At 52.1% G+C, this 24966-nt stretch overlaps 8 protein-coding genes across 8 annotated transcripts; 5 read left to right on the top strand and 3 right to left on the bottom strand.

The window, feature by feature from the left end:
• Positions 1-725: 725 nt before the first annotated feature.
• On the top strand, positions 726-2621 carry Z517_01866 (uncharacterized protein; the record flags this gene model as incomplete). Its single annotated transcript, XM_013434822.1, has 1 exon — positions 726-2621. One exon carries the CDS (start codon positions 726-728, stop codon positions 2619-2621), a length of 1896 nt encoding a protein of 631 aa, XP_013290276.1.
• Positions 2622-2901: 280 nt separating this feature from the next.
• Z517_01865 (uncharacterized protein) lies at positions 2902-3886 on the top strand (the record flags this gene model as incomplete). Its single annotated transcript, XM_013434821.1, has 2 exons — positions 2902-2933; positions 2986-3886. 2 exons carry the CDS (start codon positions 2902-2904, stop codon positions 3884-3886), a joined length of 933 nt encoding a protein of 310 aa, XP_013290275.1.
• A 627-nt stretch (positions 3887-4513) lies between these two features.
• On the bottom strand, positions 4514-5926 carry Z517_01864 (uncharacterized protein; the record flags this gene model as incomplete). The annotated part of the gene is made up of 1 exon (XM_013434820.1): positions 4514-5926. The coding sequence occupies one exon, from the start codon at positions 5924-5926 to the stop codon at positions 4514-4516; it is 1413 nt and encodes a 470-aa protein (XP_013290274.1).
• A 2147-nt stretch (positions 5927-8073) lies between these two features.
• Z517_01863 (acetoacetate-CoA ligase) lies at positions 8074-10317 on the bottom strand (the record flags this gene model as incomplete). Its single annotated transcript, XM_013434819.1, has 3 exons — positions 8074-9148; positions 9253-10031; positions 10087-10317. The coding sequence occupies 3 exons, from the start codon at positions 10315-10317 to the stop codon at positions 8074-8076; spliced, it is 2085 nt and encodes a 694-aa protein (XP_013290273.1).
• A 1502-nt stretch (positions 10318-11819) lies between these two features.
• On the top strand, positions 11820-13877 carry Z517_01862 (uncharacterized protein; the record flags this gene model as incomplete). The annotated part of the gene is made up of 1 exon (XM_013434818.1): positions 11820-13877. One exon carries the CDS (start codon positions 11820-11822, stop codon positions 13875-13877), a length of 2058 nt encoding a protein of 685 aa, XP_013290272.1.
• A 2221-nt stretch (positions 13878-16098) lies between these two features.
• On the top strand, positions 16099-18015 carry Z517_01861 (uncharacterized protein; the record flags this gene model as incomplete). Its single annotated transcript, XM_013434817.1, has 1 exon — positions 16099-18015. One exon carries the CDS (start codon positions 16099-16101, stop codon positions 18013-18015), a length of 1917 nt encoding a protein of 638 aa, XP_013290271.1.
• A 1944-nt stretch (positions 18016-19959) lies between these two features.
• Z517_01860 (uncharacterized protein) lies at positions 19960-21973 on the bottom strand (the record flags this gene model as incomplete). Its single annotated transcript, XM_013434816.1, has 3 exons — positions 19960-21259; positions 21352-21704; positions 21779-21973. 3 exons carry the CDS (start codon positions 21971-21973, stop codon positions 19960-19962), a joined length of 1848 nt encoding a protein of 615 aa, XP_013290270.1.
• Positions 21974-23522: 1549 nt separating this feature from the next.
• Z517_01859 (uncharacterized protein) lies at positions 23523-24555 on the top strand (the record flags this gene model as incomplete). Its single annotated transcript, XM_013434815.1, has 3 exons — positions 23523-24208; positions 24280-24475; positions 24538-24555. 3 exons carry the CDS (start codon positions 23523-23525, stop codon positions 24553-24555), a joined length of 900 nt encoding a protein of 299 aa, XP_013290269.1.
• Positions 24556-24966: the final 411 nt, after the last annotated feature.

The raw sequence follows: 24966 nt of genomic DNA, 5'->3' as shown, positions 1-24966 counted from the left end.
TCTTCAGGTGTGATAATCTGTCCACATCGTGCAGGGGGGTTGTGTCTTGGACAAAGCCGCAGCCTTAGTGTGTAGGAGTGAGCCTGTTGAGTTGCAGAAATCGATGAGTGTGCCGTCTAGGCTGAGAGGACCATAGGTAGGCATGACAGTTAAGGCACCGAGTCGGGACTATGGCCCAATCATCAAGACCAAGTAAAGGCCAGTGTGATTGTAAGTTGCATTGTGCTGCAACCGAAGTGCATGAGTCCAATAAGGCACTGTGTGGCTGAACAGGGGTTGATTGCTGTGTAACGGAGCGGTAAGGTATTCGGCAACTATGTGAGGGGGTGTTGCTTGCCAGGGCGCTAATGGCTCAACAGTGGTAACGGCACGTGATAGCACTCTTGGAATGACATAATCCAGGGTTAAGAGGTGTGACTAATGGGAGAGTAGAGTTGCCAAGGCAATGTAATGACGGTCACGCTATGGCCTCAGTCGCCTTTACGATTCTCGACCCCCCATTGGGCCCGTAGTACATTATCCCTGGATCGAAACCTCAGCGCCATGGCTGTACCTGGTACAATGCCATTTCCTTCTTTTACAGATGCCACGCTACCTCTGAGCCGGCTATATGAGGTGTATCCATCGCTCTTAAACTCGCTGTCGGCCATTCCCAGTCCCATGAGAGTGATACATACAATCAGATCAACCTCTCTAATTGAAGGACCATCAGCAGTCTCGACTCCATGGACTTCTGCGCGACACGTTCCCGTCAAACAGACACACCGCGGACACCAAAGAGCCCCCATGACAACAAACTCCATTCTTTAGCTGCAGTTGACGCCAAAGACCCCCCTTTGGCTGTCTCTCCGGGCCGTCTGCGAAAACGAGAGTCTGACCGACGAAGCCAGCGGCAGGCCCGCGAACGCACCAAGACGCACATCGCTCATCTGGAGGCCATAGTGGAAGAATTCCGACGAAGAGATGCCAGCGGTCAAGTCGCCGTGCTGATGAAGAAATTGACGGAGCTGGAGCGTGAAAGAGATGCCATGGTCAAGAACTTCCATGACATATGGAGCGTGGTGAAACCGTACTACCGCAAGTGGACAGCCGTTGATCTAGTACCGGACTGTGGTATTCGAGGAGGAGTAGTAGCGACGAGCGCGGCACAGGGAACTCAAGATGAGGGTTGTCGAGCAGCAACAGCAGACGGTGGTGACAGTCTTGTTGTCCAAGACACATATAGTTTTGATGACGGCACTACTACATCATTGCCGCCACCAATGAGTTCGGAGGAAGCCAGGGTCAATGTCGCCGAGAGTGAGGCTCTGCCCAATAGCCTGACTACTCCTCGGCTCCCTTCCAACACAATCAAAACCCCTGGGCCTGTTGTCTTTTTGGGACCCGAGCGTGTCAAAGTGTCTTCTCCTGCGCCGACCCCACGAGATTGTGGCGGCCGCGATCCTGTGAAAAAGGTCTATGTCAACTTCAGTCTTTCCAACTACGCCCCGGGCTGGGCCTATACCTCCCAACGATGCTCCTGTTGCCATGAGACGTGCACGCCGCTGTCACGAGGCAGGGAAGATGGCTCTATGTGGAGAGGCAACCAGTGGACATTTGCTAACGAAGTGCTCGGTGAGCGCCTGTCATGGGCAGAAGGGGAGAAACAGCCCGCCACAGACATCGAGTCGGACGACGTGCCCATCCGCGCCCTGCTCGAGGGATGGTCCTCGGTGGCGCAGCGCGGGCGGTTGCATCCCTCGTGGCAGATCCTGCGACATATCGACGAGACCCTCTTTAGTATGTGTCCGAATGTCGAACGGCTAGCCATTCTCCGCGCGATGCACACCCTCCTCCAATTCCACACCGAACCGACACACGGGCGCTATACTCGTCTGCCGCCATGGTACAGCACGAGACGACAGTGGCAACAGACCCGGAGCTATGCGATCGACTATTTCGCATGGCCCTCCCTGCGCGATCGCTTCATCCAGAACGAGCACCGATACTGTGGCAACGAGTTCTGGTCCCTATTTTGCAGCAGCCTCAAGATCCTCTGGCCGTATCAATTCCGTGATTGCTATGTCCAGGAAGAAGCCACTGGGCTATACAAGGTCTCCCCACTGTTTGACCAGAGGCTACTTGATCTCAATTGCTGGACCATGGGGCCCGACATCTTTCACCGATTCCCAGAGCTGTCTAGCGACATACCGGCTTTCAGTCCAACGCCGCACAGTTTGTCACAACCCGCTTCTGCGGGAGCAACAGGACTCGGAGCGAGGCGGGTCGGGGTGTCTGCTTTGGATACCACTGGTACTTCTTCTTCTCTGAGCGAGATCGCGCCGACAGGTCAAGCTGGTTGCGCCGACCCAAACCACAAGAAGGGCAACAAGTATCATGACAAACTTTCAACGACGATAACAGCTACCGTCCTCCCTAAGGATACTGCTGTGCATTATCCTCTAGAGATAACCCCGCCGGAAGCCTCACTTCAGAACTCCTTAGAAGGCCTATCATCATCGTCCCATCAATATAATATCGGCGACTTGAGCCAAGCCATGGCAGTTGATGCGTTCATTAACGGCATTATCGACGAGGCGGATCTGGAGACCATCTGGCCCTCAGGTAACCTGTGTGGCTAATTTCATAAAGCACAAGATCAACGCAATTATGTGGCAGTTGAAAGGCGTCTCCGTCCCCTTTTTAAGGCCGCAAGGCTGAGTCACGTGGTATGTTTACCGAATTCGACTGTCGCTTGACCTTCCCTTGAAAGAACCTCAGCATCTTGGCCCACTACTAGTACCGAGTACGGCGAGCGCATCTTGAAACTCCACTTGGGGGTTTCTTCGCCATGTTGAGAAACAGTCACAGCAGTCCTCCTGATGAATAAATACACCTCCCAAACTCGGTCCAATAAATGCTATGAAGAGCCTGTTGGAAATTCTTCGCGAGCAGTCAGTACTACGACGTTCAATCAGTGAAATCTACTTACATACCCTCTCGCAGCTTCCTCGATGTTGAGCACCTCGAAAAGTTTTACCGTTTCTGCGTCCAAGGCTCTTCTCAAACCTTTGGTCATATTTCCCCTCTACTTAGACAGAAGATAATCTGGAATCCAGACCACTGGGAGATTTGCGACATTGAGCGCACCTTGACGCTCCGTGGCACTTCATGCGAGACCCGAAATACCATCATCCTCACCACCCTAGCTCTCCCAGAGAATATGGTAGTTCTCGGAATAAACTCTTTGAGCGAGGACACTTTCGCTGTTTACAACCACGATAAACATGTCGTGATGCAGATCCCGCGAAACGCAGCCCCCTTGTTCGGGGTTTTATGCTATGGAGTACAACTCGTGGCGTATGAACTTTGCCCGAGTGCGACGACCACCCTCTTGACTCCAGACTCGAGGGTATGGGTCTCCCGTCGTTCCATATTGAAGAATTACTGCCCCGGGCTTCTGGACGTTACTGCCAGCGGTGCTCTCGAAGCGGGCGAGTCTCCGCTCGACGGCATCTTACGTGAGTCCCTAGAAGAGGCGTCTCTGTCAGATACAGTGTTGCACGGCCGGCTCTACCCTTCCGGCGTCCTCAGCTACGTGGGGAGGGGCGGAGGAGAGTATGGCGAAGGCCATGTGTTTGCCCTACCCGAGATCGACTTTTGCTACCACGTCGGCCTCGCCCCAGGAGTGGCCCCGGTCCCGATGGACGGTGAGGTCAAATACTTTGCCCTCCTGACTGTCTCGGAGATCCTAGGCCGACTACGACGGAGTGAGTTCACGCCGTCGGCCACGTGCGTCCTCCTCGACTTCTTCATAAAGCGCGGCATTCTCAGCTTTGAGAACGAGCCCGACTATATCGAGATTGTCACTAGGCTGCATAGAGGGTTACCCTATCCCACGTTATGAAACATTTCTCTACTTATCTCCAGTTGAGCTGAAAAAACCTGCACACATGGCCGTTTTCCTCGTGACAATGGGGAAGAGAAGAGTACATAAAGGCGCTATCTAGGAGAGGCTGTATTTGCCCTGCTCAGCTGTGCTGCTTTGCTTCTCATGCTCCGCAGTTTCCTCACAATTTCAACGCTCTGACTAGCTATTGTAGTCTTGCGTCTATGCATGCAGAGGGATTGCGTATAATACAAGGACCTCCGCTCGGAGTCAGAGCTGGTACTCAGAAGGCGCAGAAGGTATTGTTTCGACCCCTGTAAAAGGGATCTGGTAGGTATCACCTGGGATTCCATCCCTATCTATTTCTCAAATTAAAAAACTCAATCTAGAGATAAAGCCCGGCTTCGTCCCAACACTGCAAGTCGTGAAAATCATCTCATGGGTATCGTTAAAGGAGAAAAAAAAGGTGCAGAAACATAAGGCCGTGTCGAGTTTCCCATCCGGTACAATGCAATAGCAGTCCATGCTGCCCGTATGGCAAGTCACATAACCAAACCATTCCCATGTCTGAAAATAGCCACCTCAGGCTGTGCTCAAATAATGCACCCAGATAAGAGCTCCTGTCCATATCCGAATTCACGCCGTCTAGGCGTGTTCATGGATGAAGGTGCCCCAAAATGCATCTTCTGTGGTCTCACGTTCTGATTTTGTCGGCCGGGAGCCACTTTCTTTGCCGATCTCACCCCCCTCTCCATCGCTCAATATTTCTGCATTGGCCAAAGACCTTCCTTTGCCCTTGCCCTTCTCCCTGGCCTTCTCTTCCGAGCTGTCCTCTCGTTTCCGCTTCTTCACCATCAACTTCAGTTCTAGTGGAATCAAACCTCTGCCAGTTCCCGCGGTATCCTTCATATCCAGAGTTTTGCGGCACACAGGACACACGCCTCTGGTCTTACGAGATGTCGGCGCATTTTCTCTTCGTGATTGAATAGACCACTTCAGAGTATCAAGTATGCACCGGTGGCAAAAGACGTGTCCGCAGGCCGTAGAAGTTGCATCGGTGGGTGTGTCCATGCACACAGGGCACTTGTACGCGGTGAGTGCAGTACGGCCGCTTTCTGTTCCAGGGTTCTGAGCCAAGATGGTGTCTTGTCTCTGTTTGGCAAGAGCGGCGGATAGGGTGTCAGCGTCGGTAACGGTTGTCAAATCCACAGATTCGATCAAGGGATCCTCCGTCTCACCACCTGGCGTAGATGGCTGCTGATGCTGAGAAGACCGAGTGGCAGTGCTTCTCAGAGATGAGGAAGGAGGGGACATGGTCACCTGTGGAAGATCTCGGCTTTGGCTTTGTTCCTGCTCCGTACGCCGACGGTGACTGCTTCTAGCTTGGGTGCGCACCCAGTTCTGGTGGTTTTCTCGCTGACGATTTATTGCCTCCTCTTCCAAGACCGACGGTAGCCGTCCGTCGACAAATGGGTGATTTGGGTCCAGACGATTTAGATAAACTCCAGGATTGGCTGGCCAAATTCCCAAGGGTGCAGGGATAATAGGGAGATTGTACTCGAACTCGCCAAGGTTGCTGATGGGCGTGTATCGATAGGCAACGTGAGGATCGTGAGGATGTGTGGTCTGAGGGATGTACTGGCTTTCTATTGAAGGTGCACCGTCTGATCTTCGTGGAGAGGTGTCGGTCTGCGCCGTCGAGTCCGGTAGTTGAACAGGCACCTCACTGTCTGTCTGTATTATTCTGGCTTCTTGGAAGGCTTCTTGCGCGGTTTGGATGGCGCGATTCGCGTTTTCGAGGGCGCGATTCAGATTCACGTCGTAGAAAGTGTCTTGGTGACTTGGTACAGGACGAGGGAGAGTAGCTTGCCTGCGTGAGGCACTATCTGGCATAGCATTGAAGAAGTCGCGGAAGAGCCTGGGCGAAGATCGACGTATAGGCTGTGGGGGGAATTGTCGAGAATGATCGTGTGGTGAATTGCGGACTGGCTGTGGTAGTGGGAGAAGTCTGGGCTGGAGAGAAAAGAAGGTGGGAGGATATGAAGAGCCAGAACTCATGGTTAAACCCAGAAATAAATGGCTCGAACAAGTCTCTTAATACCCTCACAGGTCTGGGGATGTGACCCACAGGACAGATGATGAAGAAATGGTTAATTGATGGCGCAGTTCCAGAGTGGCAAGTCTTTGTCCATCCATCCTGTAATAACATCGCAGCGAATTGTGCCGCGGTTGGTCCTGCCGCTTTATGGAGCGACTTACATAACTACGAAGGTAATGCAGCCTCGTCGAACTCCAGACAAGGCTCGCGCATAATACGGGGTAATCTATGATATATCTCGTTTCATTGCCTCCTACAGCGCCAAGAATCACAAGACCCGGGTTGAGGATTGTTTACAAGTTCATCCTGTGACAAATAATTCCACACTATCTCAAACATACCTTGAGTTTGATTCCACAAGGCTGGTAATAGACCCAATATCAGAGACAAAGGGCAGCCCGAGTAAAACAGGTGTAGGGGCTGACTTGTAAGAAGCGAATGTCGAGACTGGTGGTCACTGATCCTCAGGGACTCATCAGGAACGCGCTTTATGCTGGTAACTCCAGGGCCAAGGTAGAATTAGGTGTTTCGTTGCGCGTGCTAGCCCACTCACCCCCCCATAAAAATAAACAAACTGTACGTGTTCGAATCTCGCTGGGGGCCAAAAGAAAAGCCCTTGCATGGACTTTTCTCACGCACACATACAAAGTCCTTCAGCATATCCGACAAAAACTCTAACCTCGAAGCCCAACCCCCCGGTGGGAGTTGAGGTTCAGGTCGAGGGAAACCCTCCAGTCGTATAGGAGGGTTTTTTCCGCGGTCTCGTCAGGTTCTCTCCGGCCTCAGACAACCCACGCTCAGGGAAGCTGTTTCTGGTCGCGGAACCCCCAGTTACCACACAGGTGATAACGGCTACCTCTCTGGGTAGCTTGCAGGGTCAGGGTAGTTACCTTCTAGGATTCTCGTAACCCCCGAGAGAAACTGTCCCATATCTGGTGGCCACACCCTCACGCCTCGACTAGCTCCTTCATGTGGTTTACTCGGTGTGTACCATCAGGAGGTCGAAACCCGGGATAGATATTGGGAATATTGGAGAGAATTCCGTGCTAATAAAATATATTACCACAACAAAGGCCTCGGCCAAATTGTCTGGGTGGGTCAATCAGGTGTCCAGAATTTTGCTCGACTTGGCGTAGGTTTATGTGTTCTGCCCCGGTATGGTAGGTCTGCCCATTCTCTTCCCCCGGCTTGTCACTTTGTTCGTCTGCCATCTTTCGGTTCTGCTTGTTCCCGAGAATCCCTGGCGATGAAGCCTCAACCAAATGCTTCCCATCCGCAGGAAGGTGCCTGGCGGCGGTCGCAGTGTGCGAGGGTAGGTGGGTGTTCTTTCACCAGCTCGCTCATAATTTCCCATGCGTGGTTCCGCAACCCGAAGAGCTTCGCAACAGGGGATTACAGGGTCCAACGCGGTGCCTTTGATACCACGCCGCCGAGCTACCGTCATGCTGTGTTCCGTGCTCGGCACAAAGGGATATCGGTCGACAGGTAAACTTTCCTTGCTGTGCAACACACCTCGAAACTCCCCGGTAACTTGTCAGTGGCAGGAAATGGTCTATCATTTCCAAAAGATAGTGTCTTCGACCACTACTGGCATCTTGTTCTGCACAACATACAGAGGAGGGAATAAGCATTGAGGTTGGAAGAAAGATTCTCATAATTTCTTGGCCTCGGATGGTGATATCCGAGATCAGCCTCTCAGCCCCTTTTGACTGATAGCCCCCAGATGGATGTCCTATGAGATTACTCAATACTTGATAACACATATTTGGTTGGAAAATCCATAGGAAAACATGGTGCGAGGAAATTTCAGCAACCATTGCACCCGTCTCCGCTTCTGAACGAAGACATGAATCGATATTATACCCGTTCTGCTACCGCCTCAATATATGGTTCCGCCCTTGTTTTGTATCAAGCACTTCCTTGAACCATGATCTAATGTCCTGACCGATATCCCCAATAATATCTGAGACAATCCCGAGCGTCTCGACCTCTGGACCGCTGACGTGTCTGCCTTAGTATCTATTCATAAACCAGCCGTCGCCGGAGCGCTAAAAGACCAAATCGTCCTCGTAATTCCTCGCAAAACAATGAGAACTTTTGTCGTCATCTAATGTGTTGTTGCCCATTCCCGGTACCAATCCAAACAGCCGCTATTCGCCACACTTGCACTTGTCTTGATGTGCATACCACTCAAAATTTGCTTGACGACGCCCTCCACTTTCTTGCCATTTGTTGTGACCGGGATGTCAGGACACTCGTCCACGATCTTCGGGACATGACGCGCACTCAACTCCTTCCGTATCATGGTCTGGATATTTCGTACCAAGTCCTGTGAGAAGGACTGGCCTTTAGCCATTTTGAGAAATAGCACGACAACTTCATCCGTGTCTTGCTCGCGCTTTCGCCCGATACATAGCGCATCTTCCACTTCTGTACTGAAATGCTTGAGAAGGACGTTGTAGATCTCGCTGGAGCCGAAACGGACACCCATTGGATTGAGCACGCCGTCGGATCTGCCCAGCATCCAGATGCCACCTGTCGATGGGTTGAAACGTACAAAATCGCCGTGGTGCCAGATCGGATGGCCTGTTTTGGGATCAGTAAAAACTTCGAAATATGACGACTTGTATCGCTCTTCGCCGCTCGGCCCAGGCGGCCAAAACATGCAAGGTTGGCAAGGGAACGGGACAGTGCAGACGAGCTCTCCTGCTTGGCCCGTCGATGTTATATCTTGGCCATCTGCGGAGAAAGCCCTGATCGCCATACCGAGACCACGACATTGGATTTCGCCAGAGTGCACCGGCAACACTGGACAAGGAGCGCCGAACAGGGAAATTATGTCTGTTCCTCCTGTTATAGAACCAAGAAGTATTCCTGGATGAGGGGCTGGAGGAGATAAATTCTTGTAGACGTATTCGAAAGTACTGGGCGCCAGGGGTGAGCCAGTAGAGAAGATAGACTTCAGAGACTTGAGCGTGGCGCTTTGAGGAGATGCCTCTCTAGGTAGAGTCTGAGACTGTTCCAAGACGGACAGATATTTGGCGGAAGTGCCAAAGTGGTTGATTTCAAGCTCATCAATCAGAAGTGGCATGCTCATCTCCTTGTGCGGATGAAATGGAGAGCCGTCGTACAGCACAATAGTGGCTCCGCTCGCCAAGCCTGATACAAGCCAGTGCCACATCCTAGCATTCATGATGTCAGCGTTTGAAAAAAGGGGGCCCGTGGACGGTGGAGAGTGTCGAAAAAGCTTCAGCGATTCATGGCCAGCGCCCGAGGGAAAACTCACATCCAGGTCACCGTAGAAAAGTAGAACACCTTCTCGAGTGGTTTGACATCACAATGGATCTGGTGTTCCTTCTTGTGTTGCAGTAGAGTCCCCAGTGATGCATGGACAATCGGCTTGGGGACACCAGTGGTGCCGGAGGAGTACAGGATGTAAACAGGATGATCCGGAGAAAGGTAAGTAAAGCGGAGTGGCCGTGATGCATCACCCTTGGCCCGGAAGGAGGAATATGTTTCGACGACCTTGTCTGGGTTTCCGTTTATAGACGAGATGTCAAATGGGTGGCCGGGAACGGTTTCGAAAATAACCATGTTCTTAACTGACGGTAACTCTGAAATGACCTGCGATACTTTGGCATGTGTTTCATGGATCTTTCCGTTGTACGTGACCGCATTGTCGGCAAACAGAATCACTGGTTCAATTTGGCGGAGTCTGTCGAGAACGGCGTGTACGCCTGTGTCTGGACTGACGCCCGACCATATTGCACCCAGAGAGGTCGCCGCTAGCATAGCGACCACCGAGTTGGAGTGGTTGGCAAGATAGCCTGCAACTCTGTCTCCCTTTTTGAGGCCATGTCTCTCCATTGCCGCAGCACACTTGCGCACCCGTTCTCGCAGCTCCGACCATGTCACCCGCTCACGCGTGTTCTCTGTGGCCGCGATAATAGCAAGAGCATCATCAGGGGGGTTCGAGCGAGGGAACAGCAGGTTCTCAGCGAAGTTCAATTCGCAACCAGGGAAGAAGGCAGGCTTGGGAAACATTGGAGCCGATTCATCCAGCACCTGGTACACATGTTAGCTGGCGTCAATTTTTCTGTGTTGCCAGGGCTCAACCTACAGAGTCATACTGCTTGTTGGCCTTGATACCTGTGTAATGCCAGATCTCCTCCCAAAAAGCACTGGGGTGGTCGACACTCCATCGCCAAATGTCATTGTAAGAGGCTGTAGATACGCCGAATTTGTTTGCGACATGCTGCTGAAAAGCGTAAAATTCTGTCGATCCGGGACGAGGGTGTCTCCAGAGTTCTACGCTGTCCTTGGACTCACCCTTTGTCCCGTTTGCAGCCATTCCAGGCAAATTTAGTGAGAGGAAAGAAAAATGTTGTGAATAGTCGTTGAAAAGGGACTAGCCTGCGATTTTGTTTGGGGGAATGAGTGGCCGCCAAAACTCCGATTTGTTACGAGCCTCGGCGGGCAGCGACAATCTGACCGTTGCCGCCGTTGACGGAATTCTGCCCGACGATTAGGATTCATTCCGACCAGCGTTACTTTGCTTGTGCGGCCGTTTTGATAAGCAGCCCTGTCTACTGAAAGACAAGGTCGAATGAAAGATGGGAAAGAAGTGTGTTACGAGGTAAGTGATTTCCAAGACACGGAGTTCGAGCTAGAGTGTCGTGCACGATTTAGCCCATCCTCTTAAGAAGAACCATGGGCAGTAACTCGTAGCTTGGGACCCTTCCCCCGTCCACGTTGATATCATGTCGGGAACTCGCCCATCATTACTCGGAGCTCGAGAGGAAACCAAACACAAGAGCAAATATCCGTCTAAAATGATCAGTCACGGACAATATTTCTGCATGATGATGCCAAGTTGCCATATCAGGATTAGCGTGTATCCGCTAGAGTCATTCAGCCAATGAGGCCCGGGTGCAATCTACCTGCAAATTCTACCAGATTTCGGGGCCACTTCCCCCTCTTAGGTTTGAGTTTAGCCGGCTGTTGCCCCTGATGGCCCCTATTCACTCGGGCGCATAGCGCCTACGAGGCTCCCCTTCCGTCACCCCTGGGTCCGGTCTTCGTTGAAACGAACGCCGACAGGCTGTCCTGGTGTACTTGTAATTTCGCACCAGCCCCCGAAAAGGGTTCCAGTCCTCTCAATCAAACCACTTGGGGCTTGTCAGCAAAAATCTTTCTCTGTTTCTAGCTTCGCGTCGTTTTCGTGTTATGTGCACCTCTGTTGTCCTAGCCGTTGTCTCTCTTCCTATTCTGCATCCTTTTTCCTCAACTTTATACCGCACACCTCTGCGTTCCCGATCATCGTAGCTCTCCGCAAAAAGGCATCGGGTCCTGCGGCTGAGGACGGGCGGTTCCTGCAAGGGACAAGCTCTTCGTGTCCAACCGCAGCGTGGCGGATCAGGGCGGAATATCTCAGTCATCCGGTCACACCGGCGCTGAGTTTCTCCTTCGTCATACGCTCAACCAACTCATGATTCCTTGTTACAAGCGCGGCGGGAAAATCGCAGCGGCAATCTGAGCTTCTATCGGGAACTGACAGTCAAATTTCTACTGCAGTATCCCCCTCTTCCAGCTCACATCTGTCGACCACTTCTTTCGACCAACCTCCTTCGCAAACAACTGTACAAGGATTTGCTGCCGAGCCCCTCTCCTCTCGAAAACCTTTCCTTTTCTCCTCTCACTACACCGCCACACTGTCCGCGCTATCCATTGGAGAAAAAGGAGGAACTCGAAGACATTCCCGTCTGTTGCGCTTACACAAAACGTCAGTGTCTTATCACGAAGAACCGGTTGTCGTCAACATACTGAGCACCTCTTGATACGATCCTTTTGGCCATGCCTCGTCGAGTGTCCGGCTCCCTCCTCAGCAGCTCACCTCCGACCCCCTGGCCGTCCTTTTCACCGTCTGAAAAGGGCGGCAGCCTCGTCAACAAGACCTCTCAAAAAGCAAACAAAATTGCACAGTTCTTTTCCACGTCACCAAAGACAAAAGAAGCTCAGTCAGCTGCTGCTGCGCTGTTGGCAGCCAGCAAAGCTCAGGAGCAGGCATTTCTGGCTTCTGGCTCGCCTCCAATAAGCACACCCTCGCTTTCGCTCCCTAGCATCTCCTTGTCAACAGCGCGTGCAGACTCTGCAAATATGGACGAACCACCTACCACTCTTTTCCAGCCGCCTTCTCCGGCTGAAACGCGAAAACTGGCTCGACAACACGCCCAGTTCGGGCCGTTGAACTCCCAATCTCACAGATACACAAGTCGACACCCAGGGGGCGAGTTTCCTGAACCAATCATGGACGAACCTCCCTACTACTATCTTTTGACGACATACATCTCCTATCTGATTCTCATAATATTCGGACACGTTAGAGATTTTTTTGGCATGAAGCTGAAAGAAGACAATTACCGACACCTCAAGGCACGGAATGGCTATGCGGCCCTCAACAGCGATTTTGATAATTTCTACGTCCGACGACTGAAAATGCGCATCAACGATTGTTTCAACAGACCCACCACCGGAGTTCCTGGGAGATACGTTAATTTGCTAGATCGAACGTCAGATGATGGAAACGTCCATTTTACCTTGACAGGCACCACAACCGAGACTTTGAACATGAGTTCCTACAACTACCTAGGCTTCGCACAATCCGAAGGTCCCTGTGCCGATTTCGTCGAAGACACAATCAGAAGGTGTGGGCTTTCAACAGCTAGCTCGCGAAGCGAGGTGGGTACTTCAGAGCTGGCTATCGACTGCGAGAATCTCATCGCCGAATTCGTTGGCAAGGAATCTGCAATGGTCTTTTCAATGGGCTTCGGTACCAATGCTTCCATTTTCCCTGCCCTGGTTGGGAAAGGTGACTTGATCATCTCGGACGAACTCAACCATGCATCAATCCGATTTGGTTCCAGGCTTTCCGGGGCAATGATCGCGTCGTTCAAACACAACGACATGAAGGATCTTGAGGGCAAGCTCCGTGAGGCCATTTCTCAAGGACAGCCGCGAACACATCGACCTTGGAAGAAGATCCTCGTCGTTGTGGAGGGCCTGTATTCGATGGAAGGTACGATGTGCAATCTTCCAGGTCTCGTTCGGTTAAAGAAGCGATATAAGTTCAACCTCTTTGTTGACGAGGCCCATTCGATTGGCGCTCTGGGGCCGCGAGGCAGAGGTGTCTGTGACTACTTTGGGATCCACCCAGCGGAAGTTGACATTCTGATGGGTACTTTGACCAAATCATTCGGTGCCAATGGAGGGTACGTAGCTGGTGACAAAGCTGCCATTCAGAAGCTGCGACTCTCCAACGCCGGCACCGTCTATGGCGAGACTCCTGCTCCCGCGGTTCTCGCACAGATTATCGCCGCTCTCAAAATCATCAACGGCGAGCTCATGCCGGGCCAAGGTGAGGAGAGATTGCAGAGGATCGCATTCAACTCCCGCTATCTTCGACTGGGCCTCAAGCGTCTCGGGTTCATCGTCTACGGTCATGACGATTCGCCTATCATTCCCCTTATGCTCTACAATCCAGCCAAGATGCCCGCCTTCTCTCACGAGATGCTCAAGCGCAAGATATCGGTTGTCGTTGTTGGATACCCTGCCACACCTCTAATTTCCTCACGAGCACGGTTTTGCATCTCGGCTGCACATAACAAGGACGATCTCGACCGACTCCTTGCCGCGTGCGACGAGATTGGAAATGTCCTCCAGCTCAAGTTTGCGAGCGGCATCGCTGGCGGTGCTCCTCCTCTTCCGGAAGGCGTTACTTGGGAGATGGAACAAAGCCGGAAACGTCTGGAAAAGCACGACAAAGTAGCCAAGTCATTGGTGGTGACGCCTCGATGGAGCTTGGAAGAAATTATCAAACGTGGCGTTCAAGATGTCAAGGTACCGCTGCGGTAACGTTTCGACCGCGAAATGGCTTTCGTCAGTCAATTCAGTCTGGCACATGGACGCATATGTGTACAACACTTAATGAGCAGGGAATACAAGCGATTGCAAAATCTCCGATTTGAGATTTGGGACAATTAATTTCGACCAAGCCGACGCGACAGAGCCGATTGTACATAGAATTTGGGTCTCTGAAAAGGGCGTCGATGAGGATCTGCAGCCATCGGTTTTGTCAGGCTGGGGGTAGCATTTCAATGCCCACACGAGCGAGGAGTTTTGACGGCGACGATCATTGCCCCTATGTTGGGTCAGAAAGAGGTTCGCGTCATCTGAACGATACGTTTTATCGATAGCCAAACCCTAATAACATGCACCATCACAAGTTCAAGCCTGTTGCCTCGTTCTCTCTAGTCGTTTCCCTTTCTCTTTCCACCAAACCGAGTGTACGCAAAGAAATGGGCATGCACAGTACGAAAGTGAGGCGAGAGATCTGGGAATTCGTTACCTTGCGATCGGGCGTCACATAGTACTTGCATGAACGTCCTCTTCTTTTCCGGTTCGCCCGTCTGTGCGCTGAGCCTTTGACGTGCTATGTCGCGCAGGACACAGGACACTCCCTTGGTATGCTGGCATCTCCGGAGGCCAATGAGAGGGATTGCCCTGTAGCAACATGGTCTGAAATGGCATGAAAAGACGAGACAAAGCACAGGACTTTCTCCTCATGGACTCGATGACGGGATGCCAGGTAGTTGGCTGGAGAGAGAAGGGAAAGTACCGAGTATTGCCTCCCGCGTCAATGGCCTCGGAAACCAGACCCGGTTAGGCTGGCCAGCGCATTTCACACCACCTCGATGTTTGTACATACTGTGTAGTCAGGCAATCGACTACCGGGACGTTTTCGGGGTGCACCTTCAACGGACAGGGCAGCAAGGACAAGCTCTGCAAGCAGGTCAGCACTATTGAGTCAAGTCTAGTGGTCAAAAACAGCTAGTGGGTGTTGTCAATACGAAGTGGTGGTGTGGACGGAACGGTCTGAGCAAAAAAGTGTCAGTGAGTTCGCGCGTGTTTCCGTGCGGGACGAAGCGTGGTCGGCGTGGTCGGCGTGGTTCATCATCAGCAACTTTGTTCTGTGGCGCATGCTAGAAATGAGAGTCGTTTGTTCGTGGCCGTTTGGTGCTAGAGAAGCTCGTTGTCGAAGAGACCTTTGGCAGCATGCAAAGAGGGGCAATGTCACTCGGTGGAACTTTTGAGGTGGAGGCGCAGGCGCAGGCGTAGGCGCAGGCCGTGAGCAAAGGCAGTACCGAGTAATTAGTCTTGTCTTCTGTCTTGGTGGTGGCGGTTTGAATCTCTTCCTCTTCTCCCATGCTGCTTCATTTGGTCTCATGTTCTCTACCCACCCTTAGCAATGGCCGCCATCTTTTACGCCCCCGTACTTCCTATTTCAACAAGCTCTGGCACGCGAATCCTTACGCGCCCGACTGCAATGATGACCGAACATGAGCCTGGACTGCCATGATCACAGATACTCCGTATGCTCATGACTGACCGTGAGACAAATGTTTCTGATTCGTTCTCATCATCCTCCATTTCAATCTCTCCCTAACCACGCTACTGCACCTCTTGCATCCCCTTCAGCGAGGGAGTAGCGACACCGCCGTTTCAGAGCACCGACCCTGTCCTCTCTCGTTCATTCCTCTGCTTGCAGCCTCCAAGGGCCCCGCAAATCATGTCCCGCACGTTCCCGTTCCTCAGAGCTAATGCCACCAAGAGAGGTATGGCTCTGAAGCAGCCCTTGAAGAGGAGCCAATGTGGCCCATGCTTGATCTGCAAGGCAACCATCACGAGCATTCTCTTGGTCTCCTACCTGCTGAGAAAAAGGGCGGTTCTGCCACACCAGTCGGGGGTAACTTGTCTTCGTCCACCTACGAATCCCTCCCCTCCTCTCTTGACTCAAACAGCAGTCGGATGCTGCTTAGCTGACTGACCCATTGGTCGAGCATTCACTCTGTCGAATTACAAGCTCAATTGGATCTATCTGGCGTTCCTCTGGTGTTCCATTTACCTTGCGTTGCCGCTGCATATCATTGACCCATTCCCCGTTGCGTTGCCCCACCAGACTTCCGTTCTTCCTGCACACCGTCTGTGTACTTGAAGTATCTCTTACAAGACGCATCCTCACACGCAACAGACTGCGCCTGGCTTGTCCAGCTTTGCGGTTTCCTTACCCGCAACAATGGAACCACCAATTCCACCTGACCACCATTTTGCTCCAGTTGATCCAGACATTGGTGTTCTCCGCGACCCGTATGAAGAGCGCTTCGACGATCGCTTCGTCGAGGAGCCTGCTTTCGTTGAAGAGAGGGCGCCGAGTGTCCAGCAACGCTTTGACAGAATGACAATGGAAGATAACCCAGAAGAGATGCGCCCTCGTGCCGAACGGGTTCGATCTGCTGACGTTTTACCTACCTCACAAGATTATCTGTATTATCGCCTATCCAAGCGCGGCGATGATTGGAGCTCATGTGTCAAAAAGCCCATCAATGCGCCGGTGGATGAGATTGAGCGGAAGGCCAGGAGGGGCAAAGGTGGCGATGGGCCAGTGTTAGATCAGCTGACTCGTATGCCCACACTCCGCCGAAGCATGCTTGATGAAGTGGTCCGAAAAACCAATGACCAGGAGGCAGCAGATGCCCGTTGGGAAGTGGTCTATATCAAGTCCAAAAGAGTACAGACCAGAAAGGGCAGAATGGAAGTTCCGGAGATGGATGTCATTCTAGCCCGAAGTAGAGACAGGTCAAGGTCAAGGGCCAAGTCATATGGTGGTGAGAAGGTGAGAAAAGTTGAAGCCGTCCGAGAGAGGAGACACGCCAACGACAATTATGGCCGTGCAAGGAAAGATTCGGTTCTCGACAAGCTGGAGGACCCTGTCGCAAACCTGCCGCTTTTTGAGGCGGACGGAACTCCACGAGATGAACTTGGTCCCATGCACTTCAATAACGCCAACCTTCCACCATACATCGCGAGAGAGACGCCATTGGGGTCCAAACCCGAGCAGAAGAAGGACAAGGCGGAGAAGAAGCGCAGCAAGTCTCGCAGCAAGTCGCGAGATAGGGGTGCTGTTCATGACGAAGATGGTGTCTATGTGGTGCCTGAAGTGCAGGATTTTGCCACCGATGCCGTGGACCCTGCTCCTGTGGACGCCGTATTTGTTGAGGGCACAGCTGATCATCGTGGCCGTCGAGGACAGTCACCACATGAGCACCCGGTAGTCGTTGTCGATGGGGAAGCCCGAAGATCTCATTCTCGACACAGGGTGCCGGTGGAGACTCGTTCCAAGTCTCGGCGCCGAGAGTCTGTACATTTTCCAAACCAGCATACTCAGCAGTATTTTGATGGGGGGTATGCCTCCTCGGAAAACAGTGATACTAGCCACTATGGCTTTGTCGCCGAGTACGCAGAAAGCTCCAATACCTCCCTCGGCACGCCTGGAGGGGTGCCTCGCCGAGGAAGTCTGGTGTATAGCCAGAGTCGCCCCGACGTTGTGTATAAGAAGCACCATCCTGGCCCAAGCAGGAGACAGTCCTATGTCGAACGACCATATCATGGCGAGCAACAGGTTATCGTGCCAGCCATACCGCGTCGGAACTCTTACGTTGTGTATGACCAACGGCCGTCTGAGACGCGCCATGAACGTCATCCCCGACTCATGAGGCAAGCGACAGCGCCCATCCCCGAAGATAGGCAGATCGTCCACCGCGATTTGACTCGACGAGCGAGGGAGCCGGATTTCGTTCCCATTCGTCGGTACACCACTCATGAATCAGCCATGCCAATTGTTCACTACCACCATGCAGAGGATGAACACGATGTTTACATTCGCGATGAACTCGACCGCCAAAGTGTCCGAGTCGAGGACTATCAGCGTGATCGGGTCCTCGAAGATCATTTGAGTCGACGCGAACAACAACTGACTGCTCGTGAGAGGGAGCTGGAACTCCGAGAAGATGAGCTTAGGCAGGCCAAGAGACAGCGCGAGGTGACAGGAGAACGAGAATATTACGACGACAGAGATCTCCGGAGAGAGAGGAGGGAGACCAGAAAGCTTTATTACGATGCAAGAACAGGGGAGCACTTCTTCTACAATGATTAGTGTTAAAGCGCAACCCCAGCCCACCTCTCTGTCACTTGAATCCGGAGGTTTTTGCGGTTGCAGGCGTCGTTGTTTAGATTTGCGGGTTTCGGACATTTCCAAACGCATTGTGGTCGTGCCAGTACGGATTGGCACAGCATAGGAGAACCACTATTCTCGAAGCAAGAAAAATCCAGGATTCTCCTTCTCTTACCCGCCTTTATGTCTTATCCATACCTGGAGAAGTCGTCCTTACGACTCGCAACTACCTGGGTGAAGGAGGAGAAACCATGACCTGCCATGCTTGGCAGGAACAAGAATTAGAACAGAGCATACGATACGGGAAGCCTTGGGCGGCCTCAAGATGATGGCCGCATGGGACGAGACGAGGTGGGCTACAGCACAACGAGCGCATGAATGCATGGAGATTTTCAGCGTATGTTGATCACGCTCCATGGCTCATTCAAGGGTGCTGTGTACGAGACGACTCGGATATGAATGTTCACCGCTGGATATCTTGTTTTTGTTGTTGACCCTTCTGGAAGATACCCCGTTGTTGGTTTTTGGCGAGCCGATTGAGTTGTGGTCAGCGCTTTGTATTGTTTCTCTGCCATGTGTTGCAAGCGCCAAAATGGAATGAGTGATACGAGATGACGTGACGCTTTGGGTTTGATGTCTTGTCTGTGCGATGTCTGTGGGGATTGTTGATTCGAAAGCATGAAAGAGCGAGCATACAAGTTGTTTGAAGGCTCTCGGAAGTCCTGATTGAAGCGTGGCTGGGTCCAGGTTGATCTGTGGACGGACAATATTGAGCATGAGCAAGAGCAATGGAAGAGCGTGAGCATGAGAGCCAGACTGAGACTATCACTGCCACTGCCAGTGTGATTACGAGTGCGAGAGTGCGAGGGTGCGAAGCAGGGACAGAGGACTGTGCTTCAAAAAGCCTTTGATTGAATGACACTATCGATTTTTTCAAGTTTAGCCTCTCCATCTTTTTCCTCACTGGGTACTTACCTACCTAGTACCTTGCTACCCCAGCCCCAAGGGCAAAGAGACTTCTGACCCCGAGTCCCCAGCAGCTAGTTCACTAAGTTGCCCTTGTAATTGGAGATCTACAATAGACCCTGTCGTCCCCCGTCTACGTACCTACCTGACGGAGTACGGTACCGACCACGTGGTAAATGAACCTCCACCCGTCATGTTTCCCTCTTTTGCGGACCCAAAAAACAACAACTCGTGGCTTCTCCCTACGAGTTGGCATTTATGTCACCTATTACCTACAGTGTTCTCGTGACTCGTACTGGTATACTCGGTATTCCGAGATACGCCCTCTCCTCCAAACACCCACACCCCCCCCCCCGGTCCTTTTTTTTACTCCAAAAGGAGAAACAAATCTTCATGACCCGACGGGTGTAGCTCGGGTGAAAAGTTCTGGGTTGTGCCTGCCGCCATGGGGGAGAGAGTGTGTGTGCTCGGTATGTGTTGGGAGGATGAGTGAGAGACAGGGGGAGAGTCTTATGAATGCTCTTACGACGTTGAAACAGAGCGAGGGGGATTACAATCACATAGGGCTGTCACATTTCACGGTATCAAAAACGTATGAGAAAGAGAGAGAAAATAAATAAGAGGCGTCCACCCGTTTAGTGTCAAGTACCCAGTCAGTCAGTCAGTAGCTTCAGGAGTACTTGCAATAACGGAACAATTGTATTTTTTTTTTTTTCTGTAAATGCTCGTTTCTCTCCGAGATACTTTGGTTGATAACTCTCTTCCTAAGGGAGGAGAGGAAAACGTACAAACACCTCCCGAACCGGACATCGTCAGTAAATGCTCGGGCTTGGGATATCTTTCGGGATCGTAACCGAAACGGGAGCGCAAATCGCTAGAACGGTGTTTGATAGAGAGAGAAAAGCCGCATTCTTGATTAGATTTCCGGCCTCAGAGCGTCTAACCAATGGTACGAGAAAGCTACGTTGTCGTCTTCTCCGGCTGCTCCGCATCCACAGCCTTGTTCTCGTGGTGGTGTTCCCCCAGGATTTCCTTTTCCATGTGCACGGCCGTGTGATTCGTCAAGTATTCCGAGGCGTCCTTGATGAAGAGGGCGGTGATGATGGCGATCACGCCAAAGGGAATCGTGCTGTAAAAGACGCGTTGGTATGCGTATCCATATGCCGACTTGTAGGCTTCCGCGGTCGCTGAGATGAGAGCCGGAGAGGCACCCTGAATTTTCGCAAATGCGTCGGGGATTCCTTTCGCGTTGTTCGACACGGCCGTCACGAGGCTTTTGACCGCGGCTTCGTCGCCTTGGAATCCGTTGGCTGTCGCTGCTTTGACAATGCGCGGGACCAGTTGGCTGTTGAGAACGCCATTTCTGATGGTGTTGAAAATGGCGATACCGACGCTGCCTCCTGTGTTGCGGAAAGTGCCCACCAATCCCGACGCGATTCCGAGGTCTTTGTGTGGCACGTGCAGACCGGCAACCACGTACGAGCAGAGAGTGATCCATGAGAAACACATCATGCCGAAAAGTTGGAAGATGACCCATGCGGTCTTGTGGTGCGGTATGATTCCATAGGCATACAGAGCCGAGAACAGGGTCTGTAGGAAGAGGGCGAAGACGATTTGAGCCCGGATATTCTTGATTTTGTGAATCAACGCAGGTAGGACTGCTCCTCCAATGAATTGACCGACACCATTCGGGATCAAGGCGACTCCGAGCTTGATCGGATCGCTGTCGTAGACCGACTCGGTGGCTTGAGGTAGCAGGGAGACCATGGCGAAAAAGACCATTCCCGAGACGAAGAGCGCTACCAATAAGATGGTGAATTCCCGGACCATGCGGAAGATGTGGAGCGGCATCAATGGGAGCTTCGGTTTCATGGTCCAGTCATAGACAAACGAGCCAATGAATGTCAAAGCACCAAGAACAATAGGCGCTACCACAGAGGCAGAATGCCATGCGTGGCCTTCTTCGCCAGCCCAACTCATTCCAATGAGGAAAACAGTCAAGCCACCGGCGTAGAGCAAGTAGCCCACAAAGTCCAGCTCCAGGAACTCTTCCCATCTGGTCTTGTCGTAGTCTTTACGTGGGCGAGCCGGTGGGAAGTAGAAGATGGCCGTCCCAACCAGACAAACCGCAGAGTAGATGATGGATAGGTAGTATACCCACCGCCATGTCGCGTGTTCGTTTAGTTGATTGGCTATAAGAGTGGCAAGCAGACCCCATGGGAGAGTAATGCAGAATTCAGTCCATGCCAAACCCATTCCACTATTTTCCAAGTCAGCGATTGCTCGAGGGGCTTTCCACTGCAGGCAGAAAGACAGCTGTGGGGAAGTGCACGCGAAAAGTTAAGGACTCACCGGTACTTGTTGGGCAGAATTTCGGGAATGCCGGCGTAAGCGACAAAGATCAAACCAGCACCGAAGCCAACAATGGCAGACCCAGCAATAACATGCTTGGTGGTTTGAGCAGTGGCCGCGACAATACCGCCAACAATATTGAGGCCTTGCCCGGCCATAATAACGTAGCGACGACCAAATATGTCGCTCAGACCGCCGCCGAGGGACATACTCACTGCTGAGGTGGTTGCCCAAGAGGAGGCGATCCAGCTGATCGGTTCCAAGTCACCCAATGCGGTGCCGATTGGGACCAAAATGGACGATGCCAGGAGGAATGCAGTTGAAATACATCCCGCGAAAGACAAGCCCATGAACTATTTTGCACCATTTGGGTCAGCCAGCTCCATGAGGGCCAGGGTAAGGGCGGTTCTTGTTCTTTGAAACTTACAAAGACGGCCATGATCGTTGACCAAGTGACACGCTGAGGACTCTCGGGGTTGTCCTCGAGAGCAGCTCGATGAGGGTCATCCTCAATGTCCTCGGTGCTCTCCTTTCGAATCGCCGCCACTTCGCTATGCCTTGGGACAGCCTCTATCTCCTCGGTCTTATTGGCCATCTCTTTGTTCGCAGCTTCTTCTGACATGACGTTCACAGTGCTATGCTTCCTCGAGGATGACAGGAGAGTGTCTCTAAAGGAGAAGATCAGACCACATATCAGGCGGATATGGGATGTATTTGCATTTGAGACCCCAGACCCCAGACAGTCATTCCGGGGAAAGGACGGGGACGACCCACGACACAGGCATAACTTGGGTCCAGCTGTATTCGGACGGCCTGGCTCCGTGGCGCGTGCGATAAGAGGGAATTACTCTGGGACGGTACGGAGAGTGACCGGTCGTGGCTGATTTTGTTCCACAATACTTTGCTTGGGGTGGACGGCATGTGCGGGGAGAAGTGGTCGGGGTCCCCAATTAGCTGCTGCTATTCTCCGCATGCTTGACTGAGACGTGAGTACATGAGCATCAAGGCTGGAGGTGGTTGAACCAAAAGCATTGGATGGGAGGTTGAGTTGCCTATGCTGTGGCTGGAGGAGACATGTTCGAGCACAGCTACCACACTTGCAGCTCTATATCCGATGAGCAGACTTGCCGTGTATGGTGTTTGCCAGAGGTGAAATGAGAAACACACACTCCAAGTTACTCCAAGCAATATGTATGTACGAGGCCGAAATGTGTGCTAATGCCAAGGCGCTAATGCCGCGGAAGCATCCGGAAGCTTGCAACCTTAAATTTCCTCTCTCTCGAAGCAATTAATCCAATGTCCGGCCACCCATTCAAAAGCACCCCAAAGTCATTTCCTACCGCCCTCGGCCGCCCAATACTACCCGCCCTGTCCCCGGCTACTCTACTTGCACTTTATGTATGGATTCGGTACAAGGAGGGTTTCGTCGGATTCTGTGCCTACCAATGCGCTCGGCTGTCGGCGCCTGAAAGTCGATTTCGACACCGGGCAGAAGCGCCTGTTCTACCACTCTTGGCGTCTATTGAAGCCGGGGTGCCTCACATCCCTTTTTATTCCCTCGGGTAAGGATTGGTATACAGTGCCGCCGGCACGTTTGACCTTTCTGCGAATGGAAATATGCTGCTTCGATTGTCGCGTAGGATCCTCTCGGATATGCGTAGCCACCGTACCCCCCGGTCAAATCGTCCAGCTCCGGGAGGAATACTAATATTGACTTGGACAATGCTCTCCATATCAGAGGACGCTGTTGAATCCGACCATTCCACCGACAAAGAATTCGTTCTCCTGTCGCTCGTCGGTGAATCATTGGTGGTTGGAGGGAACAATATCAAGAGAGACCCTTTCATTCCATAGAGAACAATACTACGCACCGGGCTTTGTCCTGGCCCGGTAGAGCACCCCCTTTTCTGACCATTTCCCTACCCATTCCAGCACTTTCGCCTTGTGAACCAATCTCGAGGGTACCTTGGCTTTTCGAAAGCGGTTGGATACGTTTGTTCGAAGCGCTCTCTTCTACCTCTCAAACAAAGACTCGTTCTAAAAGAGTTCGATCACAGGTATCGTGCTGTAGTCGGTACATAAACCACAATGATGGGTTTCATATCTTTCTTGGACAAGCTTCCAGACTCAAGGTATTTTTGTATTGACAGTCGCGCTAACAGACATCACAAATGGTTGTTCTTAGACACGCAGTGGTCTTCTTGGCCTCCCTTGCTACTTTGGCCGCCACTACTCCTGCCTCTGCTCAATGGCTAAAAGCAGATGCCTCGGCCGCTGGGGTCGCGCAGCATGGCAAACCCAGTGGCACTTCTGCGGGTGGTGACAGGGGTGCCCACGAAAACGGGGATTGGCAGCAATCTGCAAAGCAGCAAGACGAGAAAAGTGAACGTAAAAGCTCCTTCCAGAAGGATGACGACACCGGTAAAGCAAATCGCCATCAAGCCCGCGGCGAGGCTGGGCAGGCTCCCCACCGAGCCTTTGCTAATCACAAGGGAGTTGATGGCCCTCAGCATAAGCCCGAGGGGGCCAAAGAAAATGACAGCAACTTCAAACAACACCACGCACGCACAGCGGATGTTTTGGGGACACTTCGGAGGATGGTTCAGAAGGAAGATGACCACGCTAAACGGCCACAAGACGGTGATCGCGACAGTAATAGTCAGCGCGGTGACGGTGATCACGGCCATGGTAATGAGGACCATGGATCATATAACGCAATGGATGATCGCGAACATGGCAAGGGCAAACAACACGATGCTAGGGCGACAACCCAACGAGGAGTCTATGAGTGTTCAGGCCAAAACTGGCAGCAGCCGTGTGTATGGACGCCATTAAAAGAAGGTCAATGTTACAACAGGTCAGTCTCAGACAACTAACCCAGTGAAGAGATCAGCCTTGATAGTATCATGCTGACTTGCTGTGAAATAGACGGTACGGACGTCTTGGCTCCATGGGCCCTGACAATGGCTTATCTTGCACCATCTACGAAGTCTCGGATTGCAACGACCATGGCTGGAACACTTGTGGGCCGTTCGTGTGGCCGGGGATCAAGAACTATCAGATCAGCAAGTTGCTTCTTGACCACGCCATGTCTGCGGATGGTCCAATGAGCATCAAGTGCAAGGTCAGTGTGTGTCTCTGAGTTGAGGATGGCGGAATGATGCTGACGAGTAACAGTTTACCTAGTGGGCCGTAACTGCGTGACCGACTTGTGGGCGGTGGACAAGACAAGAGCTGAAATACAGACATCCAGGGTACATTTGCTGTGGACGCATGGCATGAACACCTGGTGGGATAGGTAGGGATGCTTGCTGTCTGGTTGTCATGAAGCCGACATGATAGTCAGATAGCCTTTCACCCTTCCATCCAAGTAGTCTGTAGACTCTTTCGTCAATGGGAACATCGTTATTCCATATATATATGCTTAACCACTAGATAATCCGTAGTGTGTGCTTGGTATCTATATTGTTGTTGTCCAGCCTTGTCACTCATCAAGGCTGAGATCCAACGCCGCCCAACTCGATGGCCAACTCCCGGCGCCACAAATTATGACGTCAATCATGTTTCGCCCATCATCCTCGCCTTTCGATCTTTGGCTCCAAATAGCCACCGACC

This window comes from Fonsecaea pedrosoi, assembly GCF_000835455.1.
Source record: "Fonsecaea pedrosoi CBS 271.37 unplaced genomic scaffold supercont1.1, whole genome shotgun sequence".
Lineage (NCBI taxonomy): Eukaryota > Fungi > Ascomycota > Eurotiomycetes > Chaetothyriales > Herpotrichiellaceae > Fonsecaea > Fonsecaea pedrosoi.
The sequence above is the reverse complement of the archived record's forward strand: the minus strand, read 5'-3'. Positions and strand labels throughout refer to the sequence as shown.